General features: G+C 40.2%; 1 protein-coding gene and 1 long non-coding RNA gene across 2 annotated transcripts; both read left to right on the top strand.

The window, feature by feature from the left end:
• The first annotated feature begins 6,271 nt into the window (after positions 1-6,271).
• LOC144541912 (uncharacterized) lies at positions 6,272-10,847 on the top strand. The gene is made up of 3 exons (XR_013506894.1): positions 6,272-6,360; positions 10,442-10,548; positions 10,648-10,847. It is a non-coding gene; the product is annotated as an uncharacterized LOC144541912 (long non-coding RNA).
• Positions 10,848-12,481: 1,634 nt separating this feature from the next.
• LOC139915555 (urokinase plasminogen activator surface receptor-like) lies at positions 12,482-21,121 on the top strand. The gene is made up of 5 exons (XM_078287013.1): positions 12,482-12,562; positions 17,585-17,701; positions 17,790-17,936; positions 18,614-18,727; positions 20,121-21,121. The coding sequence occupies exons 1-5, from the start codon at positions 12,517-12,519 to the stop codon at positions 20,321-20,323; spliced, it is 627 nt and encodes a 208-aa protein (XP_078143139.1). The 5' UTR covers positions 12,482-12,516; the 3' UTR covers positions 20,324-21,121.
• The last annotated feature ends 169 nt before the right edge of the window (positions 21,122-21,290 follow it).

Here is a 21,290-nt window from a genome sequence, read left to right as displayed (position 1 = left end):
TTAACAGTAACAGACCCCTCGTTGTTCAACTGGAAAGCTAGTGCTTAATGTCTGCAATGTAACTGATTTAATTGTAGATATGTTACAGATATGAATATGATACCTGCAAGTGGGGACGTGTTTACCGTATTTCCAATATGTGAAACCTTTCTGATAGAGCATAGTTTGACACAGCAACGGTAAACATCATTTGAAGAGAAGGATATATACACAACACACCAACTGCGTTTTTAAAATGTAGTAGCTCATTGAATTTACTTTTGTTTTCTACTGTCTTAATGTGTTAGCTGGTTACTTTTGCTGTTGGTACTTTTCCCATTCCTAAACACTAAAATACAGGAAAAAAGAAACACGGCGGTGTCCATTTTGTTGTTAGTTGCCTAGCAACAATGTTCCCATAACGTACAACACTTGAAAGCCAAGCATATTATCATGGATGCATTCTCGTGCCGCAAATATGACTTAACCAATTCAATTTGAAGGAAGTAATAGCACCATTAAAATAAAAAACTTACTTGAGGTCCTTGACTTTGGCAGTCCATATTGGCCAGTGATCCGCAAGACTCCCGCTCCTGAGTCATGAAGGTGACGTTGTTTTCTCCTCTAGCACACCGACGGGAGGCCGGTGTGCTATACGGCTACTATTTTATGTAGCTATTATAGTAAAAGAAAAAGTACAGGCGCTGGTATATACATTAACTGTCCTTTTATTCCAAAAGTCGTATTTAATAAAACCCCGGAGGGCGGGAGTGGATGAACCCGGTTAAACAGTAACCGCCCGTACGGGATGCTCTAAGAAGTAAAGCGAACGCACCCGCAACGAGGCAGGGATAATTTCATTGGTCAACACTACACCTGGCATTCTATTGGTTGGGGAATTTTGACAGGGTTGTTGGACAAAAAAATCCAAGAGCAGAGCAGAAATCCGAGAGCAGAGCAGAAATCCGAGAGCAGACGTTTCACGAGCGCACAGAAGCAGCCTGAGTGCGAGGAGAAGGGCTGAAGCTGGAGCGCAGGAAATCTGTGTGCAAGCAACATTATATCTGAGTGCAAGCATACAGTTTGAGCAGAAGCAGAGCAAATCTAAGTGCAAGCAGGAGATATTTGAGTGCGAGGACAGGGTTTGAGGGAAAGCATTACAAAATCTGAACGTGAAATCAATAAATCATGCTCTCAAACTGAAAGACCACGCTCTTGAATAAAGATAGGAAAAAATCTCCATAGTTTGCATGCATAGTGGGGTATAGCGAGTCACTGTTATTGTATTTGACTTTTTTAGTTTTGTTTCCATGTTTCTATATTTTTACGTAATGTGTGTTGGTATAATTTGTTGATACGGGTCAGTGCATTTCTGATCGGCTGTCCCTCTGTTCTCTCCTATGTTTCTACTCCAAGTATGTATAGCTGCAGCCTGGAGCACCTCCAAATGGGCGGGGCCTCACCTCCAAGTGGGCGTGGCCTCCAAGTGGGACGGACAGGGTTGCCACGCTCATAGTTTTCCCCACCAACTCCAGTGAGAAGCCCCTGGCGTGCCTATCCATCATCTATTTACAGATAAATTTGGGACCATTTCATGATAAGACAACACTAACACTAACACACACTAACAACAATAACACATTTAAAGTTTTGTAGTACTCATTGATGCAATCAAGACTGAAAGAAACCACAATACAGCCTATTGAAAACAAAACAGTTTCTATACCCACCCATCCTGTCTCCCCAGTATTAACCAATATCAACTGATAAACAAACAGAAGCCTGTGCATATACACAAGCCAATACAGATGTTGTTAGGTTTTTAGCAAGCAGAGTTACAAGACAAAATGACAGTCAACACGACAACACCAGAGTTCAGGTTTTGAGGCTTAATTTATTTCATCCACTTTGTTCACAATCTTTGTTCCCATGGCCAAAACGATTTCAGCCTGGTGCCTGCTGAACCCTCTTTGCACTGCAGAATGTTGATGGTTACCTTAAAAAACAGAACACACAAGTTGTCACATAAATCCTTTCTATAATTATCAAACTCAATTTGGCCACAAATAGTTTTACACAAAGCTCACTCAGTAGTATGGATTTATTTTTAATGCAACTACCAAACTGAATGCGTAGTGCTTAAAAAATAAGTATTTTAAGGCTCCATTACGTGCTTGTAATAACATTATTTCATCATGTCAGTGATGAAGGCCACATTTTCTACATGGATGTTGGTCCAGCCTGGGTTCCTCCCCTTTTTTTTTAAATGTGTGTCTGTAAAAACAAAAAAATACAGAGCCCCCCCATGGGTCACATAGGAAAAAAATATTTATGTAGCAACACGTGCACCTGGTTTAACACGTCCATATTCTCAAATTAATAATCTGTGCATTGGAATTAACAATTGGTGTGATGGATGAGTCATCTGACCCAAGTTTGATATAGTTGTAAAGGAAATGATAATGTCTGCAGTGCATGCTTTCACATGATTTCTATACAGTAGGCTACAAGCACGATCAGTAGCGAGAATCTAGGTTTCAAGTTGTCACAAAATTGTACGATGATGTGGGAATAAGAATAACCCACTCCGGATTATGGTTCACAATATATAGGCCTGGCAGGACATAGTCAATGCATATGTAGACCTAGCAGTTTATAATTAAGAAATATTACACAAGAGGGTGTAGTTCACTGCCATTATTGCCTATACAGCGATGACTAGAAATTAAAAATAAAGTTATGTGGCTTGGCTGCGAAGCATGTGTTGGTAATGATGATCCCATATGAGGAAGGTTCACCCATCATCACCCATCTACCTAATGTCACAAATCGCGCTTCTGATAGACAAAAAAGGATTCACACTGGCATCAGTTTAAAATTTTAAAGCAATCAAAACTCAACCCTAAGTCTAATTATTAAAAGGGCGTTGTCAAATCCGATTTAACATAAACTCTATGTTCATCGTCGATGCTACATTTGGTGTTATATACATCTGAAAACTGTTCGACTCAAGCAAATCTTTGTGATAAGCCATACTCACTTCCATCGTAGCTTCCACTTTCCTAACGAAGCATGCTAAAGTTAGGGGTGGGCGGATCGATCCCAAAATATCGATACTACAGATACTACGTCTCGTTTTTGAAGTTCGATTCTAGCGTCAATAGGATCGATATCAGTTTCAGTTTCTCTCTTCTACGTTGTACCCATTTCATCAAAGAGTAGAACTGTCTGTGCAAACAACATTCCGTTGTCGTGAACACATCTTAGTGCATGCATGCACTCTTTGCTTCTCCACTGCTGTTGTACATACGCGTTCGCGCACGTGCAGCACGCCACGGCGCGCACCCTGAGAACCAGTGCTCTAACTGAAGGAAAGAAGAATGGTTGAGGGTAGTTTGTGCTTTTGTTTAGTTATTTGCACTTTGCTTATTTATAAAAGTTGTGAAAGTTTTAAAACATTCATTGTTCTCCACAAATAATTGTGTGCACTTTGTTTATTCAAATTTTTTTTTTCATGTTTGCACATTCAATTTACAATAATAAAAAAAATATTTTTGTTATTTGCCTTTAAAAACTGTCCTGTGTTTTAACATGCATGTGATTAAGTAATTAACAGTGGAAAGCAAAAAAAACTGGCTTCATTTATGTAGCACTTTTTTACAAAGTGCTACATAAATGAATGAAGCCAATTTTTTTTTGCTTTGCTTGCTACATACATGCTTCAGTTGGGAATCAAACCCGAGTTTCACAGGTGGCAGGTATAAATTCTACCACTCACCTTACAATGATTGCTAACCTTTGGCAAGTAATTTAGTGGTCATGAAAATGTATTCAGATTTAGCCTATTGATGATGCATTCACCTCATAAATCATGACACACTGCTCTCCCCTACATGAAAGTACATAAGCCGCTTTTAATAATAAAAAATATCGGTATCGGTATCGATATCGGCGATTCTGGTCCAGCATTACTTGGTATCGGATCGAAACCAAATTTTGCGGTATCGCCTACCCCTAGCTAAAGTCGAGCAGTGCTCCAAATGGCAGCTAATGTCAGTCTCTGTCATGGGTCTCTGTTGCTGTCGTCGTCAGCCCTTCCATTTGGAGCTAAGCACCTCCCACTTGGAGTTAGCACCCACCAGAGCCTGGCACCCACCTATTTGGAGGTACTCCAGGTCATTGGCGGCCCGCGGGCCACATCCGGCCCAGAAGCAACCTCCGAGTGGCCCAGCGAGCTTGAATTATAAGCTATTTTAATAGTAATTTTAATATTTTAATTTTAATATTATTTTATAAAAATTTGGACTCGTTTTCACTCGTCGTGAATTTATTTCCTCCGTGGCAGAAAAACACGTTACACGAGCCTTCAGAAACTCCTGCAGGTTAAACTGGACTAACGAAACACTTCTGGGGCTGACTGACTCTAACAGACTCAAACAGACTTTAAGACACTCGCTAGCCTAGCAACATTAAGGCTACAAACAACCCATAATGCAACACTCCGTGTAGGAGTCGGTTTTACACCGGTACTTTATCCATTCAAAAAGAATATCTGATGTTGTGAACACGTTTGTCTAGTCCTCGAATATAAGACGACCCGCGTGCGTGTGTGTGTGTGTGTGTGTGTGTGTGTGTGTGTGTTTGTTATTGGTTACTGTTATTGCCACTTGTTATGGTTCTGTGCACTGATAGCATTGATAGCTCTTTTTTGTTCTGTTTCTGCACTTTGTGATGTGCCTGGGTCAGATGTGACCAAAAATATATTTTTTTATTTCAAAAGTGAAACAATAAACATTGTTGTGTGTGTGTGTGTGCGTGTGTGTGTGTGTGTGTGTGTGTGGGAGAGAGAGGGGAGAGGGAGGGAGGGAGATACTGGTAGAGAGAGATAGAGTGTGTTATTGGTTACTGTTATTGCCACTTGTTATGATTCTGTGCATTGATAGCTCTTTTTTATTCTGTTTCTCATTACCAAAAGCTAAAAAAAAAAGGTTTTAAATAGGCTGCTGAAAATGTCTGGCCCATCTACATTTCCTGGTTTTAAAATCTGGCCCAATTGAATTTGTAATTGAATAGCCCTGACTCTAATCTATGTTTCCGGGGAGTGACGTGATGCTGCAGTGAATCTTTTAGAAGGGCTCCGGACTTGGAAAAGAGGATTTGTTCCAGAGCGGTATCGTGTGCTACTGGGGGAAATCAAATGTGTGGCATGGTCTATAGCAGTGATTCTCAACCTTTTTCATATCAAGGACCCTTAATTTATTCCACATTAGAGCAATGGACCCCCATTTGATGAGATTTTGTCTCTCGGACCCAAATCTGAGAATATTTTTATTGTTAGATACGATTTTGTCCAGAATCCCATGACTGTCTGTATTGTAGGTAGAGAGATAACAGTGAAGCTATGATCATATAGTCATTCTTCTACATTCTCTAATTGTGTTAACTTCTTGTAAATTAAATAATGGTGAAGGTTAACAATTCATCAATTCATCAATTTGCTGGGGACCCCCTGGAAGCCCCTCAGGGACCCCTGGTGGGTTACCCCACGTTGAGAACCACTGGTCTATAGTATTCTGGCTGGGGTTATTGTGGACCGTTTGGTCACGTGGGTGTATAGCCGCTACGAAATTGCGGGTGACTGTCCCGGCTCGGCCCACTCTGAAACTGATTTTATTTTGTGTGCACGTAATGTTCTTGTGTATTGGGGCTCCTGGTTTTTGTTTTTCATTTGGGAAAACCAAGCGCTGAGCTATTGATGTTTCTATCTGTTTATCCTAATTGCTATACTCTATTGGGGTCGATGGGTGTATTGTTTGCTGTGGAATTGTAGTGAAATTGTAACTTAATCCTGTATGGTTTTATAGCACATGGAGTGGGTTTAGTATGGTAATGTAAAGTATGCATGATTTTTTTCTCAAATGTTTTTTTTTTTTTATAAATTCTAAAACCTTTAAGTTTTTAAAGGTTTCTTTCTTTCTTTCCCCTGACTAAACTCTTTTTGCCATTGTTTTAGATTTTATATAGGCTTACAAAGAATTCTGAATGAATACTAAAAAATGTAATTTACGTTTTTTCTCCCGTAAACTACGAAATGGCTAGACTTAGCCCGGTTGCCATATTGCTGCTTGCAGCCATAATTACTACTTACGATTTTATGGGAAGGCTAATGAGTAACTGCTGAGGAGAAATATTTACTTTAAATTCTCTGATTCATTGTTTCACGTTTTAATTCTTTTATACATGCACCTTCACATCTAAGCACATGAGAACTCTTTCTATAATGTGTCATCAACAGTCTCTTCAGATCGCCGCCTTCCTGTTCACAGTGTGCCATGTGGTTATAGTGGTTCAAGACTGGTTCGCTGACATAAACCTCTACAGGTAGGTAACTTTCCATCTGCTATAGACCTGCGATATACTTACTGCCTAGACACACAGGAGAAAAGGCAAGGGGAGCTCATATGAAGGCTCTGACGACATTTTAAAAGTTCACCTCCCCTCAGGAATGTTGAGAATTTCATCTTGTAGCTTGAGAGGATATTTGACATCTACTTTTTCATAAGGCCAATATTGTAATTCTTTGAATGAGACTTATAGAAAACAAATGTTAGCAAAGTCAGTATGTATGTGTGGCTGTGCACATGGGTAAGGCATACCTATGGAAGCCTGTTTCCGCCACCTACATTTTTTTATTTTTTTTTCATCATCAAGTGAGATTTTTTTCTCAATAGTATGACTTTGTATCTCATAATTATGAGATGCTAAGTCATATTTATGAGATACTATCTCATAATTATGACTTAGTATCTCAAAATTATGAGAAAGCTTCTCATAATTATGAAATGCTAAGTCATAATTATAAGATAGTATCTTATAAATATGACACTCAAGGCCACTTTATTAGGAGCACCTGCTTGTTAACACAAATAGCCTGCTCATCCAAACAGTGAATCATGTGGCTGCAACCAGAGTGCGAATTATACAATGACAATCGGGGGGGTCAACTTTTTCTCCAGGGCGTAAAGGGAACCCAGTACAGCGCAGACGCGTGCTTCAGTAAACTGAAGTCTTACAATCCTTACAGCGTCTTGCTTGTTTAACGTAACGTAAAAAAAATAGTAATTTAAAACAAATTTCCTGCATTTCTACACCACCTAACCTCTTGGATTAAGTCAAGAAACAGCAACCCTGTATAATGTTAACCAAAAATGTAAAATTATGTTATATTACTAGATTTCAGCATTGAGGTGCTTACATTCATGACTTTGCATAGGCATACTAACCTAAAAACCTATTATGGAATCGCGAGAAAGTTCCAGAGCGACAGACACAGAGCGTCCCCGTAACCATAGTAACTCAATCTCACTCCTGCCTGCGTGGCGCGAGAGGAGAGGGAGAGACGCAGAAGAGCCGCTGACTGAGATTACTCTGAGCAGCATGCATGGGAATAAATTAGGCCTACAATATAATAGATTTGTGTATATTTCTTCTCGCTTTCCCCCATGGTCTGAATAACTCTCTGCTGCACGGTGCTGCTCTGTCTCGTCTGTCACTTTCCCTGGAGAGTTTTCATTCTTGTATGTTTTCAGTACTGTTTCAGAAAACATTATGTACTGCCAAATTAAATTTTAAGACCTTTTGAAGATGACAGACTACCTATCTAAAATGTGCTGATACTTATGCATCACACTACGAGTGGGACAGTGTTAGAGAGGTAGAGAAGCGAGCTTGTGACCGGAAGGTCGTCGGTTCAATTCCCCGGACCGGCAGGATAAATCTGGGTGGGGAAAGTAAAAAGCAGCGCTTGCCCCTCCCTCATTACCACCACTGAGGTGCCCTTGAGCAAGGCCCTTAACCCCAACCGCTCCAGTGGAGCTGCTCAGTGGCAGCAGATCAGACTGTGGTTGTACTGGTCAGCTTCCAGGTGTGAATGTGTGTGAATGTGATCAGGGCGTTCCTGAAAAAGAGAGCATTGCTCTCAGTGAAACACCCCCTGAATAAATAAAGGTGAAAAAAAAATAATAATAATAATAATAATTCTGCAGGCTGTATACTACTTGTCTGTGGTAGTTGAGCACAATCACTGAAGCCAGCTTAGTGGTAGCAGATATATATTTTGATTTTGCTTTTAAACAAAGTTAATGTCGAGGACGCCCTAATGTCAGCAGGCAGACTGTTCCATTTCTTAGGAGCATAAAAGTTGAAAGCTAATTCACTGGATTTAGATTTAGTCTTGGGGGTGTGGAGAAGACCGGTGCCCGATGACCTTAGAGGTCTGTCTCATAACTAGAAAGCATATCTGATATTACTGCATTGCCAGACCATTTATGGTCTTGTACACCATAAGTAGAATCTTAAAATCTATTCTGAAGCTAACAGGTAATCAATGAAGGCTTTTAAGGACTGGAATAATGTGGTCAGATTTCCAAGTTCTTGTTAAAACAGGAGTAGCTGCATTTTGGATGAGCTGCAGTCTTCCAATAGTTTTCTTGGGAAGGCCACAAAGAAGTGCATTGGAATAGTCTAACCTGCTGGTTATGAAAGCATATACAAGTTTTTCAGTGTCAGCTTGCGATAAGAAACCTCTGACTCAAATGATAGAAAGCAGACTTTGTGATGCTGCTGACATGTGACTTTGCTGCCACTAATTAATGAGAGAGACTCTAATAGAGGAAAGACTTTCTCTCTGTGAGCCTGTGGTCCCAGAACAAGAACAAGAAAGTTTGGGATCTATATGAATCAAACAGTTGACCAGGGAATTAAGAGGACTCAGATCAGGGACAATGAAATATATAGCTGTGTATCATCTGCATAACTGTGATAAGAAATATTGTGATTCCTGATGATATGGTTGAGGGGGAGCATGTAGAGATTAAATAGAAAGGGCCCTAAAATTTACCCCTGTGGGGCCCCACATGATATATTTACTTTGTCCGAGTTAAAGTCACCAAGGGACACAATAAAGCTTTGGCCTTCCAGATAAGATTTAAACCAGCTGAGAACCTATGCTATGGTCTGCTGTATCAAATGCTGCACTAAGATCCATCAAAACAAGTACAGATAGCTTTCTGACATCAGAATCAACCAACAAGTTTAAGTTCTGTGTTAGAAATGGAAAACCAGATTGGAACTTGTCATAGAGGTTGTGGCTTGACTACTCTCTTTTGAACAGTTGAATGCCTGCCCAATTTCTCCATCCTGTTTTGATCTTGCCAGATAAGGTTTTGGTTTTAATTGTAGCTACAGTATAAATGCATTCCAACAGTTTGCTGTTAAAAAGTATGTAAGCTACACTGGCCTATTGAGTCTGGAAATGTATGGACACCAAATGTGATATTTTACAGGTTTTGGAAAGTTTGGGAATTTGCATAATAATTATGGAAAAGTAGTGTGAATTCACATATTACTGTATATTTGTTGTAAAGAAAAAGATTTGGCTATAGACAGATATGGCCTATTTGAGAATTACATCGCCCAGGCATGAACAGCATACATCATACTAAACAATGACCAAAATCTTTAAATTCATTCAACAAAAAGTCTTTAAACAGTATGTCATTTTGAAATGTAAAATTAGTAGCTATGCTGTGACTGAATGAAGTGTAGTGTATGTGATGCATATGCCAACACACACAGGACAGTACACTGTTCCTCATGTTATGAACACCTGTTCATAATAGTATAAAAATAACTGGATTTGTTTTCATTCTTGCTCTCCATCTCATATGGATTCAAAAGTTCAAATCAGATAAATGTTGGCCAGACAATGTGATGAGTTGGAACTGAACATACTGTATGTAAACTGTAAAGAATTGTGAAAATGTAGCTGATTAACTGTAAATAAGAACACTCTAAATAGCCAGCATCTAGCGCCGAGTCCTACAAATGCAGCTGAGAATTTTTTACATTATACAATTGTTTTCATTTTATAAGGTTGTCTATTTGTATAGATTAGAATTGCGATGACACGGCAAAATGCCACACCTGCAAAGTGTGGTACAAGAGCGAAATCCTATTCAATTCCTATGAGCAAAACAGTAAATCGACATTTTCTGTGGTTGCCTTTTCTGTGTTCTAATAATTTATGTGAAATGTATATGGTGTAAATAATTTGACGTTACCTTTTCACGGTTGTCAAACAACAGCATGATCATTAAAATGTTTTTTCTTGAAGTCTCAAAATGCTAGCATGACTCCTCTCTTGCACGGAAGTTTGCTAGCTTGCATTTTGTGACTTCCAGAAAATAAACATTTTAATGATAATGGAGGTCTCTGATAACTGTGAATAGGTGACGACAATTATTTACACCATAGAACACAGAAAAATTAACCACAGAAAATTATTTTTTGTTTTGCCCATAGAAATAGAGCGGGGCATATCACTTGTCCCGCACTTTGTGGCCGTGGCCCATTTGAAGCCTCACACCATGTGCAGAAAATTTTGTGGCATGTTTCTGGGTAGGTTCCTTCAGACTGCTGAGATGCTGAAGCCCTCCACTCCCTCAGCAAGCCATGACAGCACTGGCTCTTCAAGCAGTGATGATGGAGCTGAGTACTATCCCCATATAGGTGACCTTTCTATGCAGAAACACACACACACACATACACCAACACACTTAATATACTGAAAATGAAAGCTCCTTTCTTTTTTATTCCTCCTCCATCTAGTGTTCCTGCAGAATAAAGCCAGGCGGTACGAGTTCTGCCCTAGGAATCTCAAGAAAATGCATATGGTGGTGGACAAATTGATGGCCCATTCTCATCTCAAATACAAAGGTTAAAAACTCACACAGAGAGAATCTACTACTCATACATAAATACATTTTGAGGGTTTAGGTTTAGGTTTTGGGTTTAGGTTTTATTTATTCGCACCATGAAAGAAAACCAATAAAGACAATACAAAACAAACAAAAAAAAGGCCATGTGCCGGAGAGGTTTGAAACCCAAGTGGGCTTATAAAAGTACCTTACCGATAAAATACAATTCTATGAGAATTCTTCTTAGAATTGGCTTGATCAGGGTAACTTTCACATTTAAAAATAACAGAACAAGAAATGAAACCTAAGCGGGGGCGGGGGTGGGGGCGGGGTGTTGATGGATGGAAAACACTAGGAAGTACTCGTAACCAAAAACAAGACAATAAACAAACAAAAACAAACCAACAAAAAGATAAAAAACTTAAATCCATACAGTTTGGTATGCAAATGATACACCCTGACCCTAAAACAATTGGACACTGAAGTCAACATGTTCCTGCTGCCTCTGCAGGAGAATGAAGGGGAAGATGCTCTTACGAAAGCAGGTTATAAAAAATTTGTCGGTCTTCCTGTAAGACCTAACTCCACTTTTCTTCTATAGATTGTATGGCATTTAAATTAATCATTTGATTGAAGAAAAGTCATTTATTTGAAAACATGATTGTGGCCATTGCGTCATGTTTAGGGTCTGGGACGTCCCCGCTCTTCTCTTTTCTACAGACTACATGACTTCCTCATCCGTGGTTGAAGGTGTGCCAATCGGTCGTGTTCGGTTGGAATGAAATCATGTAGACTCTTGGCGCTCCATGGCACGAAGTTGCCTATCGCTACCCTAGGGCAACATGAGCAATTTGTTTAACAAGTTTCTCATGCGTTCTGTACTTCCTCATGTGTTCTGTACTTGTGTTCATATTTGGTTATTGAGAAGACCTTGCTATATTATCTAACATCACTATCATGCTTTTCAAACTATTGACTGCTCTCGCCTTGTTGGTAGGGGCATTGCCATTTTATGGTCTATGCTGTACTCGCATCAAATATGCATCATGGGATAAAGTTACTAACGTGAAATCTGTATGTGATCAGTGTTTTTGATCAGTGGCACCCCAGCACAACCTTCAAACTTTTTAGAAAGAGCCCTGAAAGAAAACTTCACCACCAGAATCCTTTACTGCAGTGACAATTTGTGTTGGTGTTTACTTAATTTTGACCCTGAACATGAGCAGTGCAAAAAAAAGAAAATCACATTGTAAAGGGGTATTTTTTTTGTGTAAAATGCTAAAATGTATCAACCAGTGTTTCACAGTTGCCCCTGTCATGTCAGTACCTGACTTTTACCGTTATTGAACACGCCTTATTCTCGAAATACATGTTGAAAGATGTATATGGCAACAGGAAATATTGTCCCCACAGTAACGCCTGGGGCTTTCTTACAGTTTCTCACGTTAGAGAATGATAAATGAAACCTAATCCTTCTCTTGTGATCCTTCTTAGAATTGGCTTGATCAGGGTAACTCACATTTAAGAAGACAAGAAATGAAACCTAAGGTTTACTTGTGCTGTCATCGGCGGGGGGAGGGGGGGGGGCACTAGACAGTGTTTATGGGGAAATGACTGTATATGAAACCTATCTCAAAGTAAATTAGATTTAACAGTCAAATATGTTTGTGTTTATCAAGGATGATGGATGTCATCCTGGGACCACTCCTACTTAGCAGAACTACTTAAAGCTGTAACTGCCCAAACTTTGAGCCACTTGGACTCCACCCGCCATCCTGAAATGCATCTGCTTATACTGATCCTTGGGAGTGTGCTTCTCCCCAAAGGCAAGTTTTTTTTTTTTTTTTTTTTAACTCTTGTTATCTGTTTTCCTTTGAGTATTAAGAGTTTTGACTTAGAATACAAGTTAGAAAACAGTCAACTTCTATGGATTCAAAGGTAGAATTTTAGAATTTACCAGTTTACTAAAGAGGAATTCTGCCTTGGCTTCAGTGTAGTATGGAGAGGTGCTCATTGCAGTTTGGGTGACAGGGTCATGTTTGAGCAGAAAAGACATATCCAAGGCACTCTTCCCATACAAAAAGTAAAAAGTCTTTATTATTTATTGGCTAATACATACTAAAGAGGAACGCTGCTTTGGCTTCATGGAGAGGTGCTCATTGAAGCTTGGGTGACAGGGTCATGTTTCAACAGAAAAAATATATCCAAGGCATTCTTCGTTATTATTTATTGGCTATTGGCCAATAAACAATAAAGGCTTTTTACTTAAATAGCTTGTACACTGAAGACAAAACCAGCATTAGCAGTAAATGCATTAGCCAATAAATAATAAAGGCCTTTGGGAAGATTGCCTATTATGTTTTCTGCCGAAACATGACCCTGCCACCCAAGCTTCAGTAAGAACCTCTCCATAGTGAGCAGCAAGTTCAGGCAGGAAACTCAGGCTGACTGTCTTCAGCTGACTGGACGAACTCAGCAGCGCGCCTTCATAAGTAAACCAATCAAAATACATAACTTCAAACCTTTTAAATAACATATAGACTCACTCATTGTATAGCTGGCTGTGCAGACTGCCACTCTGCTGCTGTTGTCTGCTGTCATAAGTCTTGCTGCTTTTGTTCACCCACCTCCTCCCCAGCTCCACCTGCTTAATTCTGCTTTTATTAGGGCCCGAGCACCGACCGGTGCGAGGACCTATTGTAATGCAAGGAATTATTATTTTTCTGCCGAATGAATCGCATTTTTGAGGGGCTAAAGGTGCTCGAAAACTCACTAAACTTTGCACATGCCTCAGAAGTGGTGAAAAATTTAATATTTTATGGGTCTTGCACATGTCTGTGGCAAAATGGCTCAATAGCGCCCCCTACAAAATTTCAAAAAAATACTCATCGCTCTACGTTTCACCTACATGTACCAAATTTGGTAGGCACATGTATCATGTCCAGACCTACAAAAAACATCAATAGTTCCCATGACCTAAACCCAACAGGAAGTCAGCCATTTTGAATTGATTGTGGCATTTTTGTGCATTTTTGCCCATTTACAGGGGTCATACTTTAACGAACTCCTCCTAGACGGTTCATCGGATCCACCTCAAACTTGCTCAGCGTATATAACAGACCTTGACGATGAAAAGTTGTTAAAAGCTTGAGTTTTCGTCCAACGGCGTGGGCGTGGCGAGGCGTCGCATTTCCATGTTTCGCCACGAAACAGGAAGTGGTATGTAACTCCACTGTACATGCAGGGGCGGAAATTACGGGGGGGACAGGGGGGTCCGGACCCCCCCTTCCTGGGAAAAACAGAGAGTTGTCCCCCTCAATATATCATTGTAAACATAACTATATAATTTTAAATAATATAATAATATGCATTGAAAGCACTTGTGCTAATTATAGACACAAAACAATGCGTTTTTAAGTTTCGAAAGATTGCGTCCCCCCCTCATACGCCTCACAGTGGTTTGGTCCACTGCCTACCTGACTCCCCGAACTCCCACACACATCAGCCCTCGGTACGAGTGTCTGTGGAGGATCTCTGGAAGTGTGTCAGTGGTGGCAGACCTCCAGTAAGAAGCTACTTTGCAAAGGTTAACTTAAAACAAAGGATGTGTCAGACATTTTTCTTTACTTCTACCACTCAATAGAATAAAACACATTCACAATGTAACCAGACTACATTTTGTTGGCTCCATTACCTCGCGGTTGAATCTTGTGCGTCAGCGTGTTGGTACGGAGCCGCGTCTCCTAATGCATGTATGTGTATGGAGGCAGGAGGTCTGTCCACAATTAAAATCATCATAACTCGCTGAATTTTCGACCGATTTTCAAGCGGTTTGGTTTGTTACAAATGCCAGACATGTATTTATGATACAGGATACTTGGTTAAATGAAAATGCGGGTTTTCATACCAAAATTATCTTTGGTAGATGGTAACAGTAATATTTCTATAATATAATATTTAAGATTAACTTACCCTACGTAATTAGGTTCTAAGTATATTATTTTTTTCTTACTGCATGTAAAATGGCTGTCACTATGTAATTTTGTTTATAATTTTGGAAATAAATGAAGACTTAATTCATAAAAAATACATAATTACAACAAACACTATGTTAAAATATTAAGTAAGTTTCTGGCAGGCTTCATAGCGTTCTGGACTTTTACACATTGACAGCAAAACATTAGAGATCTGCTTTTTCGGGAAAACTAAATCTAATTAGGCATATATTAGCTTTAGTTCAGTTAATGGGTGTTGCATCTCACCTACTACTGTAAATAACCTGCATGCTGTGTGTGTGTGTGGGGTGTGTGTGTGTGTGTGTGTGTGTGTGTGTGTGTGTGTGTGTCTATTTGTCAGCCAGTCAGTTAAAATGGCAGAGAAAAGAAAAACAGACATCCGATCATTTTTCAGTGCACCGAAACGCCAAGTAGAAAGACCCCAGTAATATCAAAGGCAATTTGATAAAATCTTCATAAGAAAGGAATGAAGTGCTTATGGAAATGTTTTATAATGGACCTCTATATACATTTAATACAACAGTACTTTTAGAGGCACCTTTGGTGTCCCCTTCAGGAATTGCTCTTGAGAAATTTTTCTGTTTATTGTCCCCCCCAACAGTGAAATGAAATATCCGCCCTTGTGTACATGGTCACATCTGCCCAAAACTTCACATGTTTGATAAGTGTCCCGGCCTGAGCACATCTAAATGCCAATATTCAGTTATGGTCATAGCGCCACCTACTGGCTATACAGGAAGTGGTTTGTAACTCGGCTGTCCGTGGTCAAATCTGCACCAAACTTCACATGTTTGATGAGTGTCCCGGCCTGAACACATCCACAGGCCAATATTCAGTTATAGTCATAGCGCCACCTACTGGCAACACAGGAAGTGGTTTGTAACTCCACTGTACATGGTCAAATCTGCACCAAACTTCACATATTTGATGAGAGTCCCGGGCTGAAGACATCGACATGCCAATATTCAGTTATGGTCATAGCGCCACCTACTGGCAACACAGGAAGTGCTTTGTAACTCGGCTGTACATGGTCACATCTGCCCCAAACTTCACATGTTTGATAAGTGTCCCTGCCTGAGCACATCTACAGGCCAATATTCCGTTACAGTCATAGCGCCACCTACTGGCAAAACAGGAACTGGTTTGTAACTCGGCTGTACGTGGTCAAATCTGCCCCAAATGTCACATGTTTGATGCCAGTCCCGGCCTGAACACAACTACAGGCCAATATTTACTTATGGTCATAGCGCCACCTACTGGCAACACAGGAAGTGGTTTGTAACTCAACTGTACATGGTCAAATCTGCCCCAAACTTCACACGTTTGATGAGAGTCCCGGCCTGAAGACATCTACAAGCCAATTTTCAATCATAGTCATAGCGCCACCTACTGGCAACAGAGGAAGTGGCTTGTAACTCGACTGTACATGGTCAAATCTGCCCCAAACTTCACATGTTTGATAAGTGCCCCGGCCTGAAGACATCTACATACCAATATTCAGTTATAGTCATAGCGACACCTACTGGCAACACAGGAAGTGCTCTGTAACTCCACCGTACATGGTCAAATCTGCCCCAAACTTCACACGATTGATGACAGTCCTGCCCTGAAGACATCTACACGCCGATTTTAAATCATAGTCATAGCGCCACCTACTGGCAAAAGGAAATGATGTCAGTCAGTGTCCAGTAACGCCGCCGCGGCTGCAGCACACCCCAACGTGCGCAAAGTGCGAGGGCCCGATCATCGCTGCTTGCAGCTTTAATGTTTATATTGGGGTTTTGTTCTCCCTGGTCTAATTCATGTGCAGCAGCTAGCCATAAAAGCAGATCTATTCCTCCAAAAACATTTACCTGGACCCCTCTTGAACTAACCTATCATGTAACGATCTTCTTCCCCATCTTCCAAAAAAAAAAAAAAAAAAAATATCAGATTCAACAAATGCTACTTTTCCTATTAAAAGGCATAGCTGATGAAGACTGATGCACAGTTGGTTTCATTACTGTTGACAAAATGCACTTATTGTAAGTCGCTTTGGACAAAAGCGTCTGCTAAATGACGTCATGTAATGTAAATGTTACCATTTGATATATTGTGCCAGATTTAGCTTAGAGCTCATTTTCATCTGCAGTCCCTTGGCAGGTTACCTGTTTTGGTGACACTCTGAACCTTTAAAAATGTATATTACTCCACTTTAACTAGCCTATTGGTACCTTACAATAAAAAGCCTTTATTATTTATTGGCTATTTTTACTTTTTGGATGGGAAGAGTGCCTTTGATATAGCCTATTTTTTCTGCCGAAAGATAATTTAGAATGTTGAAACATGTTGAATAAACATTCAACTGCTTTGGATGTAAAGGTAGCCTAGTGCATTTTAGTAAAAAAAAAAAAAATCCTTTAATTCAGTGAGCTATAGAACTCTATGTGGTGGAAACTTCTGTATCTTAATAAAGAGGCTTGAGATCGTAGAAGTTGTCTTTCTGTGTCTTTAATGCTTGCAAGCAGGTTCAATGACAGCACACAAGAGTGTGAGGCAAAGAGCCAAGTATACAGAGTACATACACCTTATATAGCACATGTGCTATCACTACGTGATAGCACATGTACGTGATAGCACATGTACGTGCAGATGGTCACTACGTGACCATCTGCAGGTACGGAGAGAAATTGTTTGTCATAAAAGTACAAAGTACAGAGAGCACTTCAAGGTAAAATAAGACAGTGCTTAATGTATGAATAGTGGGATAGTATAATTTCCACTACACTCTACATGTTTAAATTGCAAAAAGTTCATATTTAACTTGTCTGACTTGTTCATCTGTTCTCTCAGCCTACACCCTGACATGTTACGAATGCGTCCCTGGACCCTCAGGAAGCTGCACAGACACATCCAAAGATTGTTCCTCACTCGGTCAATGTGCAGCAGCAAGAGTCGTTTCATACCTGGGTATGTAGTAGTGCATGGTTTTTCTTTCAGCAAGTAAGACTCTTTGGCATTCTACATAATTTGACAAAGGCTGCTGTTTGTTCTGCAGGTGATACAGAACTCCTCAATGTCCACATGAAGTCTTGTATTGTGGCTGATCAGTGTATGAGCGGCTCGGCCAACTTTGGAGTCTCCAGGACCTCAATAAGCACCAAGTGTTGCTCCACTGACCTCTGCAACTCCCAAACTATCCCTGGTAACTTCTCTGTATTTACTGTGTTTTGATAATCAGATGCGCACCCCGCAATCTCCGCCCATGCCTTTAATCTCTAAATTTGTCAATTAAGACTGTAGGCCTAATATGAATTAATTTATTGTATTATTCTCAAGATATTCTTTTATTGTAATTACTTGAAGCATTATCTTCAATACTCATTATTTGTTCTATTTTTATCTATAGCCTATCCTATTCTTTGATAGCCTGATATTCAAACTGAATGGGCATTTTGTTGTCGAGCCTGACTGCCTCCTTAGCCGTTTTCTGTGTGTGATGGGGGGCAGCGGGGCGGGGATTTTCCCCGAACCAATCATTAATGACTGACCGATCCGGCCACTCTGACTTTATTTAGTTGATGCTGGGCGTAGGCTATTTACTAACTTCACAAAGAATGTAGGTAGTTTTTGACAAAAACGGTTCAAACTTTAGTCCCGCCCACAAAGGCACTGATTGGCTCGATTGTTGCTAGCTAGAACCTATGGCTAGAACAAGCCAAGCCGTTGACTAGAGCATCACCCCAGTTTTTCTCTGAATCGCTCGACAAGGCTAATTCTTTGATGCTGCAATGACACAATTTCCCCATGGAGATCATTCAAGTTTTATATTATCATCTAATGTACGGTAGCACTATGAACAATATAAGTTTTATCTTACAGCGCCCCGTGTCCCTTCTCCCAATGGTAAAAAGTGCTATGGCTGCAATGACAAGGGGGAATGCAAAAGCATTCTAAACTGCTTGGGGGATGAGGACCGCTGCATCACAACAACAGGTAACAGGCCTATGGCATGACTCACTCTATGCTTCAGCTCATAGGAATCAAGGGCGTAGGTTTGATTTTGACATTGGTAGGGACACAAATGGGGGAGGTCCGGAGGGGATGTAACCCCCACTGGAAGCTGAGGCATTTTACATTTATGATAGACTTCTGACCGCCATTTCATGTCATCTAGATCAGTGATTCTCAACCTTTTTCATATCGAGGACCCCTAGTTTAGTCCACATTAGAGCCATGGACCCCCATTTGATGAGATTTTGTCTCTCGGACCCAAATCTGAGAATACTTTTATTGTTAGATATGATTTTGATCCAGAATCCCATGACTGTCTGTATTGTAGGTAGAGAGATAACAGTGAAACTAAGATCAAAACAGTAATTCTTCTACATTCTGTAATTGTGTTAACTATTTGTAAATTAAATAATGCTGAAGTTTAACAATTCATCAATTTGCTGGGGACCCCCTGGAACCTCCTCAAGGACCGCTGGTGGTCCCCGGACCCCACGTCGAGAACCACTGATCTAGATAGTTATGGTAGCCAATACACTCATTAACAGACACACAGACACAGGGAGTAGCACATTAATGAATCCTTTACTCAAATTTGCCAGCTGAATGGGACTTTGAAGAGCACATTTTGTTTTAAGGCAGGTACTGTAGTACTGTTGCCTATTCAAACCAACGATCTGTATTTACATTTAAAATAATAATAATAATAATAATAATAATAATAATAATAATAATGATAAGATATTGTAAACTATATCCAAACCCTACATACAAACAGCTGAGTGTCCACTGCCGTGCTCCTATTTGAAGGAGCCAAACACATGCCTACGCCTGTCATTAACAGAGATGAACTGTTGGCATATTTGTTTTACATCAGTGTTGTCCAGTGTGGCACACATCAGCACTGTTCAATCTCACTTGTGACATGTAGGCTACTTACGGTCGTCACTCGTCACAGACGCACGCGACACGGTACTTAAATAAACTAACTTTAATGGCTAAACACAACTGTTACTAATATAAAATAGCATGGAGTCTTCACTCGCATGCTCGCCGGTAGGCGGAGCTTTGGCTCTTCTTGCGTTTCGTTACAGCGTCCGTTGCTATGCCGACGCGGGACACCAATGCACTACACCAATGCAGCGGGACTCGTAGTAGAGAACGCGATCTGTTAACATTGACTAGACACTGACGGACAAAACAACGTTTATTGTCAATCAAAATAATTGCTAGGGACATTTCAGAGTCGCTTGATATTGGTACGGACACGTCCCTACCGTCCCTACCCAATTCTACGCCCTTGATAGGAATGTTTAGTGATGCAGCTAGATTGGTAAAGCATTAAGCCCAGTCACTAACATTGTTTTCGTTCTCATAGTGGATGCAGCAGGTAAGAAGACGACCTTGAAGGGCTGCGCCTCCCAGACCATTTGCTTAGGTACAACATCTGCACAGGCAGCAGGAGCCATAGGAGCACAAATTAGCTGCTGTGAGGGTGACATGTGCAACAGCGCCAGCAGCACTGGTGTTAGCCTCCTGCTCCTGGTGGCACCAATGGTCTCTTTTGCCCTGTTCTTTTAACTGACGGAGACACAATAACCTCACCATTCAGTTTCCCTCCTCACCTCTGTATGGCCTCATGCTCCTCACCACTCCTTATCCTCCCTCTTGATATCCAATCCCTAACCCTGCCTGTTAACCAGTGTCTGCTGTGTTCCATTTTTACACAAGGTCTCTCTCCACTCCTTTTCTGTGTATGCCGCACCAATTTGTGGAATATTCAACACACTTTTTGGAATGAGATCCACTAACCATCCCACCTGTCCACCCACACACCCCGCCCACACTCTCTTCAGCTTTTATGCACAGGACATATTTTTTGCTATAGGCACATACTGTGTTCAGTGTACTGCTATGCCAAAATAATTCCCATACAATCAACTTAATTTTGATGAGAATTAGTAGAAAGTATAGCCAGCAATATATGACAAATGAACATAGGAATTTTTCAATTTCCCTCTGCCTTCTCCCTCAAGTTTTTTCCTTCTTATGTTGTTTGCATATTACCTATAAAGTTAAATTAAACAGCAATTGTTTATATACTGTATGTTTGCATTATACAATTGTTAGCAACAGCCCTCTACAGTTGATGTCCTATTGTTTAAGTAAAACTATGTTTATGTAAAAACTCATGTGCTCATACACACCTTTCTGGGTTTTGGGTGATCTGATCCTAATTGTTTTGTAATTAGAAATAGGATCAATTGATTGTTACTTTTACTGTTTACTTACTTTTTTTAAAAGGAGAAAGAGACCCAGAAAGGCAAAAAAAAGTTTAACAAAAAAGCAGAAGTGAATAAATGTGTTTAATTACTGATATATTCTATTTTTGTGTTTTCTTTGGGGTTTCAAAGTCCCATGATGTCTCAGTCTCATTCAAGACTTTCAAAATCCAAAATTCACTTATAACTTTAATGACATGCAGGCATAGAAAGCAGTCTTATCAGTTGGTGACAGTTGGTATAAAGTTGGTAAAAAGGTGTGTAAG

This window comes from Centroberyx gerrardi, chromosome 12 (genome assembly GCF_048128805.1).
Source record: "Centroberyx gerrardi isolate f3 chromosome 12, fCenGer3.hap1.cur.20231027, whole genome shotgun sequence".
NCBI classification, from domain to species: Eukaryota; Metazoa; Chordata; class Actinopteri; order Beryciformes; family Berycidae; genus Centroberyx; species Centroberyx gerrardi.
Note: the sequence above shows the minus strand (reverse complement) of the source record. Positions and strands in the feature narration are given on the sequence as shown.